General features: G+C 24.3%; 1 protein-coding gene across 1 annotated transcript in view; it reads left to right on the plus strand.

Annotated features, from left to right (window-relative positions):
• Window positions 1-1,249: 1,249 nt before the first annotated feature.
• LOC101237540 (ATP-dependent DNA helicase Q5) overlaps window positions 1,250-12,822 on the plus strand; it is a 91,705-nt gene continuing 80,132 nt past the window's right edge. Inside the window, exon 1 of the mRNA XM_065813812.1 lies at window positions 1,250-1,422. Coding sequence (XP_065669884.1) covers window positions 1,317-1,422 — 106 coding nt within the window. The 5' untranslated portion in view covers window positions 1,250-1,316. The remainder of the gene's footprint in view (window positions 1,423-12,822) is intronic.

Consider the following 12,822-nt stretch of genomic DNA (forward strand, 5'->3'; position numbering starts at 1 on the left):
GTGTTTTTATTAATTTATATATATATATATATATATATATATATATATATATATATATATATATATATATATATATATGTATATATGTATATATGTATGTATATATATGTATATGTATATATATATATGTATATATATGTATATGTATATATATGTATATGTATATATATGTATATGTATAAATATATATATATATAAATTTATATATATTATATATATATATATCTATATATATATATATATATATATATATATATATATATATATATATATATATATATATATATATATATATATATATATATATATATATATATATATATATATATATATATATATATATATATATATATATATATAAGGAAGCATACGAGCAATCTATTCTACAACGCTAATAAGAATCCTTCTTAGATGGGGTTGGGGTAACCGAATTTTAAGCACTAATTAATATATAATTAAATTTTATACCTAAAATACGTAATTTATAATTTTTTTAAAGTTTATATTCTGATGGAAGAACAAATAAATGTTAGAGTTATTTACACACCTTTTCTCTATTTTACCCTATCCTAGTTTTTCCTTCATATCACAAATATTATTATTATTATATGATAATATTAATATTTGGATACAAAATGCTGTCCTGGTAGGATGGTTCTAAGTTTAGTCCAAAACATTTGTTTGAAGTTTTGAATACTCAAAAATGTTTATTTTTCATAATAATAATCTACTTTAAGCATATTTTTATAATGAAAAAAAACACGTTAAATATTAGAGAATTGAATTGATCTGATGAGTTTTTGAAAAAATTAAACTTTTTAAATATAATTTTATTGTTTTATTTAAAATATTTATACACACGTGTACATGCTCGCAAATGAGTTTATCATCCTATTCATCATAATAAGTTGCATTTATTTAAGTATATTGTTACCCATGCCCATTGAAAAACATATTGTTACCGAATTAAACATATTTTTACACACAATTATGTTGTTACATTTTGTAATAGTTACTTCATTTATTTATTATGCTAAATAAATGAAGTTTATTTTTGATGAACAGAGTGAGAAATGTGTGTGTCTCAGAATAAGAGTGTGTGTATGTGTGAGCGTGTAAATATTTTAAATAAAGTATTTTAAAAATTTAGGTTCAAAAAGTTAAAATTTTAAATTAACAGAATATTTATTTTGGCAGAAACCTAAGTTACCTCAAATACCAAAAATTATAAGCAATGACATCTTAATTTTAGATAACCAACAAAGTATTTATTTTAGCAAAAACCTTGGTTACCTCAATACCAAATGTTGTAAGTGATGACATCTGTAGGACAAGATTGTCTGAAAGTTCTTAGAGAAACTTTTAAGTTTCAAGATTACAAATCCGGTTTACAAGCTCAAGCTATCAAAAAGATTGCTGGAGGTATGACTGATCTACCTATATTGATTATTTTGGCTATTATTTTCTTATTACATGTTTTTTTATTTTTTTATTTGTCTTTTAGTTTTCTAAAATACAACTAGAGCCTTATAATGTGTTCAAAATACTGCCTAGAAATAATAGCAGAAAAAAAAGTGTTATTAAAATTTAATGTCACAAGTTAACTAGTGCTATTAAAAAAGGTTATTATTAATGCTATTATAAAAGATGATTAACTTTTACTAATATAGTATTAACATTTGAATTAGACACCAATAATTATATAGTTCAGATATTTTACATTTAAAGTTTAAAAATAATTTAATTAAATACAGAGATGTAGTCAAGTTGTTAAAAACCATGAATAAGACCAAGACATCATGGCTCAAGACTAAGACCAAGACTTAAAAATTTAAGACCAATACCAAGACCAAGACATCAACAAATCAACCCAAGACCAAGACTTTGAAATGGCCATGAATCTATTAAATATCAGAGCATATGCACATGGAATAGTCTCCCCTCACAATCTCTTCCAGGGTGTTAGCTAGCCCAATGGTGCCGTGTAAAACGCGGAATTCCCAATGGGCTTAAAATTCCCAAAAGTCAATGACCTTTTTTTTTTAGTTTTTTTTTAGTTTTTTAGGACCTTTTCTAGAAAATTCCCAACATTTTCTAGAACAACAGCAATAAAAATTCCCAATGCGGCAAAACGCGGTATAAAATTTATTTCTGGCTAACGCCCTGTCTTCCTACATTTTCCAAACTCAAAAACAGTCTATTCAATTTTTTATTAAACAAGTATTCTTCCTAATTCCAATGCTACTCTACTGCTAACTATCTACTATCCATCTTAACTTTATTCGATTCAATGCTGGTTTATAACTACTAATACTTTATTTTTTTACTTCTTTTCTACTACTTTCTTTATTTCAATGCTGATTTATTACGACTAATATTTGCTCTTTCTTAACTTTTTCTCAAATTAATATTATTTTTTATATATTTCAAACTCTCACTATTATAAGTATTGCTATTTTTATTATTGTTATTATTATTATTTTTATTGATGTTATTATTGTTATTATTAATATTATTATTATTGTTAATAGAATTGTTATTTTTATTGTTAGTATTATTATTATTATTATTTTGATTATTATTACCAATAACTGGAGTTTTTATTATTATTGCCTATTATTATTACTGATACTTATATTACTATATTATTTATAATGTTGTTCCTGTATATTATTATAATCTACTTCTCTTTTATTGCTATATTTTAATTAGGTATATAAAAGTCTTATATTCTAGATAGATGTATAAAAGTAATTTTGTAACGATGTATAAAAGGAATTTTGTCCTAAATTTATCAAACGTCTTACTTAATTACTATTCCATAAGGTTTTTCATTCAAGTATTGTGCGTCTAAGTATTGTGTTAAGGTTTTTTTTTATTTTATTTTATTTTATAGTATTTCATTATGGTGTTTACTTAAAATTAATACTTGTACTATATGTCAATATTCCATTTTCAAAAGACTAAGAGCAAGGCTTAGATTCTTAGAAGTTTAACACAACAAGACTCATGCTTGCCTATTTATGTATACTATTAGGCACTATTTGTATATTATATATATGAACACTATTTGGGTCCTTTATCGATATTATAAAGTAATGTGTATACCATTTATACACATTACTCTATAATATAATGAAATCACATTTATAATATTTTTATGTTATCATAAATTGTTCTTGATCCTTACAAAAACTGTTGACAGTTTTTGCAAGGATCAAGAACAATTTGTGATAATATAATTATATTATACATGCGTATTTACGTTTATCAAGGCTTTTATGACCAAAGACTAAGACCAAGATTCCAAGCTCCATGACCAAGACCAAAACAGTTAAATATGAGTCTCGAGACCAACATCTCTGATTATTATTTTAGTTGTTATTTGACTGTTTTTTTTTTTAAATAATTCGCTATATACAAGAGCTATAAACTTGTAGATTTTATTCAAGAATTACTCCTACAAGATGCATGTTATATATGAAAATCAGACATGTAACTTTAAAACTTTAATCACAACTTATTAATGAAAATTATTTTAAAAAAATCTAAAAATGGGGTGACTCGGCCACTTAACATAAAAACCTAATTTAAACAACAAAACATTGCAATACATGTTCAAGAAATTAATGAAAGTAGCAAACTACAAAACTAAATTATCAAATAAAATACAAAAATATTAATAAGAGCTATAAATTTATTCAAGAATAACTCATTCAAGATGCACATTATATGTGAAAATCAGCAATGCAGTTTTAAAAGTTTGATTAAAGTTTATTAATGAAAATCTTTTTTTAAAAATCAAAATATAGTGTAGTTAGCCACTTAACAAAAAAAATTAAGTTTAAAGAATTTAATTAGTTAAAACAACAAAACATTGCAATACATGTTTATGAAATTAAAGTAAGTATGTTTCAAATCCTAAAGCTAGATTTTTAAAATAAAGTTCAAAATACAAATAAAAAAAAATTAAAAAAAAAAAAAAATACAAGTTGCAAAGGCATTTCAATCTTTAGAATACTATCTAAATGTCTTGTGGCCTTTCTGTAACTTATTTTCTTGGAGCCAGGGTTTTTGCTTATATCATTGTTAGAAAGACAATGTTTATTGATTAGGCAATGTTTATTGACCTTGATCAGGTTGTGCAGATTGTTGAAAAAAAACAAGCTGTTCTTCATTTACATCTGCATGGCTCTTTAAAATGTTCTGAACAATTCTCTGTAAAATTAGTTGTGGTGCCAGATCCCAAAACTCTTTATTCTGCTGATAAAGTGCTTTGTCTTGACAAAGCTCTTATTCAGCAGGAATAGCAGTTCAACAAGGTGTCCGCATATTTTTGGTCTTATCATATAGATAATTTCTAAGAATTGGTCTTGAAACTTTGTAGGTCTCAGAGGCTCTTTTAACTGGAATACCAGCAGCAATGGTCTTCATAGCCTTGTCCACTCGCTTAATTGGGTTGTTACTGTGTGCGTAACTTTTCTTTGGTTTGTCTACGCATGGCATACTGCAACTGATTTAAAAAAAAAATTTGACTAATTTATCAACCAAATCAATAAGCAGCCATATTACCCCAGTTTTTAAAATAGTCTATTTACCCCACTTACCTTTAGGTAAATGCTTTGAGCTTTAAAATTCACTTACCTGTCATGGAGGTTTGGTTAAAATTTTAGCCATATTGTCCCTCAAATATTTGCTTAGCATTAGTTAGCGTTTTTAAAATCTAAAAAAACAACATGGGAAAAACACTCAACAAAAGAGTATTATTATTTTAATTTTTTACAACAGACATTAAAATGTCAGGTTAAGATTGGGCTATAAAAAATATGTTGAGTGGGACACTGCATCTTTAAAACTTTAGCAGATTTTAGCAAAAATATGCTAAAGATGATAAATATGCTAAACTTGCTATATCACTCCATGATAGCCGTATTACCCCATCTGACGGTGTGTGTGTATATATATATATATATATATATATATATATATATATATATATATATATACATCAGGCCTTGTTACGAGATTTCGCTGCGTAGCGAAAACGCGTAGCGCATTTCTAAGTAACTCAACTCAGCAAATATAATTTGCATAGTTAGAAGTTATATTGCGTCACTAGCGTCTTTTCAAGTACCGCATTGTAATTAAAGTTATTTTATTAACGCGTTAAAAATCATACAAACAGTTTGTTTTTTTCTCACTATAACAAAAGTTACAAATAAAATCTAAGTTCTTATTAAAAAAATCATTTTTATTATTTTCTTCAAATATGAACTAAATTTTATTTTGAAAAAAATATTTTTTTCATGAAACGTAAAATATTTGTTTATTTTTTTATGATTTTATATTTGGTTTTTGGTTATTTTATTAACTGTTAATACATTTTTTCTTATTTAATTTGTGAACTCTTTTTAATAATGTTTTTAAAAAATAAAGTTTTTTTTTGTTATTTATCAGTTACCGATAACATATTCGTGATCATAATTTATTTTCGTAAATTAAATGAACGTCATTAAAACTTTACGTTATTGAATTAACAATAAACAAAATATCTTATTAATAAACTATTTACATCAAAATAAATCGTGCATTTTTTAAACTTATTATGACTAAAAATAATTTTTATATTTAAAAGGAATTTATATATTTAATTCCTTAAGATAAAACTTAAAACACTTTTTTTTTTTAACTAATTTTTAATAGCAAAAAAAAAATTATGAAACAAACTGTTTCTTTAACAAAAAAATCTATTATTTTACAATTGCGGTTAAATGCTTTTACTTACGACTTTATTTCTTCTGAATAAACGTCACGTTAACGGTAATCAAAAGATAATTTAAATATTCTAAAAGATATAAGTTTTTGCGTAGCGCAAAACTGCTGAACGCGTAGGCAAATCGCCTTTTCGCAAGCAAAATGCGAGCTGCGTAGCGCTTCTTAACAAGGCCTGATACATATACATATATATATATATGTATTTAACCATAAAATTGAAAAAGTTACGAAGTTATTTATAATTTTACAAAATTAGATTCGGTGTCACTCGTATAGTTAAAAACTAGTCATTGGAGTGATACCTTAATAAAATAAACAAATAAAGCAAAAAAAAGTAATATAGATAGCCACCAAAGTATAATAAAACACAATAAAAAGAAGAACAATAGTATTTAAAAAAGCAAGACAAATAACTCAAAAAAGTGAAAAAGTAAATAAACTGACATGAGAGATAACAAATGAATGAGATAACATAACGTTTGATGATCAGAAGGATGAAAATAAAAAAGAAAACAAAAGATATTTTTAAATATTTTGATGAGACAAAAAATAAGAAAAAACTTGAATAATAGCAACAAACATAAAAAGCGACAAAAAAATATATGTCAACATAACCAATACACAATTGTACACGTCAATATAAATGATGCACAAAATTACACAACAATATAAACAAAACATAGAAATACAGGGCAATATATAAAATATTTTCTTTTAATAACTTATTAAAGTTTTTTATTTTCGAATTTATCACAAGCATTTTTATTCTTTTAACTTTTTTCATTTAATTCTTCTGTTTATGTTTTCTATATCAATGTACTTTATTATATTTTTATGTCTGAATTATTTTCTGCTGACATAAAATATGTCTGACATACTTTTTATCGGCATGTTTTGACATAATTATGTCTGAATTATTTTCTGCTGACACAAAATTATGTTAAAATATGTCTAACATATTTTTATTTTGGACATATTTTATATTTTACATTTATAAAATAAAAATCATACTAACAATTTAGTAACGCATTTCAGAATATTTTGATTAATGAAATGAAAATATGTTAACAAATAAGTTTGACTTGTTCTTCAAGAATATAAAACAGTAAATAAATCAGACATGAAATTATGTCAAAATATGTTTACAGGAAACATGTCGGAAATATTTTATGTCAACAGAAAACAGTTCAGACATGAGATTATGTCTAAATATGTTAATAGAAAATATGTTTAACATATTTTCTATTAACATATTTAGACATATTTTTAAGAGAAACAATATTTTTCTATCTTGACATAATTCTCTTGTTTAAAAAGAGATTTAATTCTTTAACAAAAGAAAAAGAGTCACAGGTGGAATAAAATTTAGGTATATAAGGAGACAGTAAATCAGAAAGATGTTTGGCAAGTTTATAATTATATGTCCTGATTGTTGAAATAAAAAAAGGTGGTAGAGAAGAATCTTTACTGAGTTGGTGCATCTTAATTAAAGCTTAAGTTCTGGCTGTTTGTGAACCAAGAAAAATTTTATTGTAAACATTTTTAAAACAGTTATATTTTTTAAGTTTCCTAAGATACCCTTGTAAAGATATTAAATGAGAAAACCCATCTTTAAATAAACAAATTTGTCAATCTAGTTTGTTTTATTTACTTATTATTTTTATGCTATTTACGGTATCGTAGTTTGTATTATAATTTTTATTGGGTTGTTACCAGGATTATCAAAAACCTGGGTTTTTTTAAAAAAACCCGGCCCTGTGGGTTTTATTGGGTAAATATGGGTTTTATTTTTATTTCATCTTATTTTTTGTTTAATGGTATTAAAAATTAGTTTCATTTTCTACTTCAACTTTATTTAAAATATATTTTATATATTGTTATCTAATAATTTATAACAAGAATTTTTTAAATTATTTTGAAAAGATTTCTAAATATAATTTAAAACTGTAATAGAAAAAAAAAATTTCACATTAAATCTATATGTATTGATTTATTTTAAATTTAAAAGTGTTATTCTATATAATTAAAAATGTCAATGAGAAATGGGAAAAAGAAGGCTAGACAATGGGAGGTAGTAACTGAAGTTTCAATTAAACTATGAACTCGAAATTCAAATGAACATACTTGTTTCTCCACAAAGCAGCTTTGTTTATAAAGATTCGTGTTTAGGAGTTGAAGAGTTGAGAGAGAATTGTAACCACAATAAGGTAGCCTCCTCGACTGTAGCGGCCTTCTCTGGCCACTACTATTCATTTAAATTCACCTAGGGAGGTGAATAACATAAAAGATTAAAAAATCTCAATCAATAGAAATGTTTGAATAAAAATTGTAATAATGTATTTCCAAATAATGATTCAAATATTAGTAAACCTGCTCTGATAGCTGTTATTGTTGGTTATAATAGTTAATAATAATAGTTAATAATAATTTTAGTTAATGTTATAGTTATAATGTTAATGTTGGTTATAATAGTTCATAAACCTATTAAATATCTTAAAAAAAACCCCAATAAAACCCAGGTTACCAGGGTTTTATTAGGTTTTTTTAAGCGGTTTTTTTAAGCGGTTTTTTTGGGTTTTATTGGGCGGGTTTTTTAATGCCAACCCTGGTTGTAACAATTCTATTTGTCTGTTAATATTTCTCTGTAATGTCTTCAAATTTTGATTTTATATTCCAGAGTTTTGAATTGTAATTTTATCTTTTGAAAATGTAGTATGTAAACTACGAAACATGTCAAGATTGAAAAATATCGTGTTTCTCTTTAAAATATGTTCACATTTATTGCTATTACGATGCACAAGATGTAAAAATATTTGTTATAAAAGTTTGAATGTCAATTTGTCAGTCGAGAACCAAGAGGCCGTATGTCCACATTTTGTGTTTTTTCTGTTTATTATCAATAAAAAAAGTGGTCATATAGCCTCTTGGTTCTTGGTGGACAAATTATGTTAGATATAAGCGTTAATAACTAATAAAAAAATATTTACTCATAAAATTAAAAATTTATTCTTATTTTGTTTTTATTATATTATAATGATTGGTTTTTTTCACTTGAAAAACGTTAATACTTAAAGCTTGAAGTAAAGATCATAATAATATAATTTAATTCTGATAAAAACTATATGATTTAGTTTAAAACTAATTTAATAAAAAGATATAATTTCATTCTGATAAAAAAAAATAATTTAATTTAGATTAAAAGATATATAATTTAATTTAAAAAAAATATATATATAATTTAATATAAAATCAAAGTTATTTAATTCAAACGGCTTTCAAAAAAGTTAGTCTTTTTTTTTCTTCTCAACAAAATCTTTCTACTTTTCGAGTGAATTAACTTTAATGATTCTTATATAAAGTTTATTAAAGAGATCATATATATTATTATTATTTATATAACTGCACGCTTTGTGTTTTTACTTTGTTCTGAATATCTGTTCAACATATTTTTATTTTATTATCTTATCTTCTTTATTTACTCTATTATCCAATCACTCTTCTTAATTTATTCCTTACTTCACATGGGTTTGATGGCTCGATCTAGTCCTTTACTGCAAATAATTATATTTTTTTTAATTATAAAGATATGTAGTTTATTGCATGACTTTTTTAAATATATAAATGAATTAAACTCATGGTATTTTGAAAAATAATTATATAGGCAAAATATTTTATTTATCCAAATTTTCCTCATATAAACATTTCACTAAATTTACTAAAAACAAGATAAAAACTGTTTAAAGTTGGCGCTTATAAAATTTTAATTTTTTTGTTTATTACTTTTTTTATTTATTTTACTTATAAAAAAATCTTATATAGTTAATGTTAAAATAATATGAATTAAAATATATACAACTTTCAATAATACTTAAGTTAAAATCATTAGCTACTTTACTTAAAAGCGTTTTGCAATTTAACCACAAAAACTGTGGTTAAATTGTCAAAACAAAATATTATTTGCGTGGTCATTAAAGACTTAAAATCGCACGCCTACCTGGCCAAGCCTGATATACAGCAATATAATTTTAATAAATGCTTGGACAAATAATCTTTGCTTTCACAACAAAATCATTAATAAAACAATAAACTTATAAAATAATAAAAATAGAGTAAATAAAATAACATACTTTTTTTTATTTGTTACTTGCTAATTTTTTAAAATAAAAAATCATTTGTAGTTGCAAAGCTGCAATTAGAAATTTAGGAAATAATCATTTAAAAATTTAACATTTAATTTATTTATGCAAATGTCGCGAAAAGTAAGACATTTGTTAATATCAAACATTTAAAAAAATGTAATATTAAGTTTAATTATTTAATATTAAAAAATAAATAAAATAAAGTAAACATCCTCTTATAGTAATAATAAAAAAGAAGTTAAATAACATTAACTCGATAATCAATATTATTGCAGTAATTTAAAAAGTTAATGTTTTTAAAAAATAAAAAAATAAAGAGAATTTTATGACGTCACATTCACATCAAGTTGTGTTAAGCATTTTTTATTTAAAACAGGGCTTGATATATATATATATATATATATATATATATATATATATATATATATATATATATATATATATACACATTTATATATATATACATATATATATATATATAATCTCCATAATCGAAAATAAAAACGACTGTACATTTATTCAATTTGACATAAATGATTTTTAACCCTCAATAACCGCAGATATTTTAGATAAGACTATTGAATTCGTAAAAAGCCACACAGTTATTCCTGATGACACAATCCGTATAATAAAACATTGTAGAAAAACCTTACTTTATTTTAATAAGGAAACTTGGAAAAAGAAAAACATACATGACTGCTTTGATGTAACAATGGGCAGTTATGACGGAGCAGAAATTTGTGAATTTGTTGGACTATACATTTTAGATTTGTTAAGTAAAATAATCAATATAAAAGATTTAGGGCTTTATCGCGACGATGGTTTAATAGTAATGCGTAGAAAATCTGGTCCACAGCTCGACAAACTTAGAAAAGATATTATAAAAATTTTAAAAAATATTGGCTTTCAAATCGAAATAAACATAAATTTAAAAACTGTGAATTTTCTTGATGTCACATTTAACCTCTCTGAAAATTCATATAAGCCTTTCAAAAAACCAAACGATGAACTATTATATATTAACATTAACTCTAACCATCCACCCCAAGTTCTAAAACAAATCCCGATTTCAATTAATAACAGACTAAACCAAAACTCCTCAAATAAAAATGTATTTAATTCCTCTAAACGAATATTTGAAGATGCCCTAAAAAAAAGTGGTTTTGAAAATTTTGAACTAAAATTTGACCCTGAAAAAAAGAATACAAAAAAACGAAATAGAACTAGAAATGTAATTTGGTTCAACCCCCCCATATAGCAAAAATGTTTCTACTAACATAGGAAAAGTGTTTTTAAAATTGGTCGATAAGCATTTCCCGCGATCTAATAAATTACATAAAATTTTTAATCGAAATACAATTAAAGTTAGCTACAGTTGCACAAAAAATATGGAAAGAATTATAAAAGGTCACAATAAGGCTTTGTTAAACAAAAAAGAAATCCTAAATGAAAAAACTACAGAAAATTGTAATTGTAAACAAAAAATCAATTGTCCAATGAGTGGAAGTTGTTTATCAAAAAATGTGGTATATAAATGTGTTGTTTCCTCTAAGAATGTACCTGATAAACAATATATTGGCATAACAGAGGGTGAATGGAAAAAACGTTTTGCCAATCATAAGCAATCTTTCAAGAATAAAAAGTATTCAAAAGACACCATGCTGTCAAAATATATATGGGAATTAAAAGAAAAAAATATTGATGATTTTATACTGAATTGGTCTATCCTTAAAACAGCGCCTGCATATAACAATATTTCCAAAAAATGCATACTATGCCTACAAGAAAAATTTGAAATAATTACACATGCAAATCAAGAAAGCTTATTAAACAAAAGATCGGAATTAATTTCTAAATGTAGGCACGAAAATAAGTTTCTCCTAAAAAACTATAAAAATAAATGAGTTCAAATAATATTTACATTAACTACCCTTTTTTAAAAAAACATTGTAAAAAAATAGCATAAGTAATCATTTCTAAAGAATTCTTTTTATAATAGTGTCAGTAAATTCCACAAATGTGTGAAAATTTACAGTAGTTAAGACATTTGCAACTTCCTGTAATTTAATTTTTGGTATAAATTGAAGTTTTATTAATTTGATCATTCATTTCTGATGAATCTTTGTTGATGAAACACAGTGTCAAATGGAAAAATTTAGTTAAGTGATTTTCTACTAATATATAAATATATCTATATATATTTATATATTGTATTTATATATATATATATTGTATATGTATATATATTGTATATACATATATATATATATATATATATACATTAGGGATATGACTTTTTTGCAACCTACTAGGCCTGTATCGTAATTCAATGAACTTTTATGTAAAAAGAACGAATAGATGTTTCATTTTGACATATTTTGAAAAAAGGTCACCCCAAAACCAAAAAATCGAATTTTCAATAGGTACACTTTTGTACAGTAAATGAATATTAAAGGCTGAAGATGTTGTAAGAGTCATACTCCTGTTGTTATTTTATTTATTTATGCAACATGTACTGTGATATAACAAAAAACATTATGTGATATATAATTATACAAGTATTACAAAATTAACAGTATCAAAGCGTCTAGTACAACAATATACATAACTGTCTGTGTCTATAGGCCTACTGTGTTTAGTACATGGGTCACATGATGCTCACGTCTCATAAAGAGTCTAGCGCTTATTACTTAGAATGAATCGAAGTTGCAGTTTGTCTTTCTTTCTGCAGGAAGCATACAGGTCTTGCATCACCTTGATTGCACGTTCAGCTATCTGATTACTTCGTGGTATGTCGATGACGGATGGCTCTTTCTTCCAGTGATTTTTGAATGACTGCAATGCCTTTTTGTAAGGCTTCAATACATTAGATAAATTCTTGAAGTCATTGTCATTGTACTTTTGACTA

This window comes from Hydra vulgaris, chromosome 12 (assembly GCF_038396675.1).
Source record: "Hydra vulgaris chromosome 12, alternate assembly HydraT2T_AEP".
NCBI classification, from domain to species: domain Eukaryota; kingdom Metazoa; phylum Cnidaria; class Hydrozoa; order Anthoathecata; family Hydridae; genus Hydra; species Hydra vulgaris.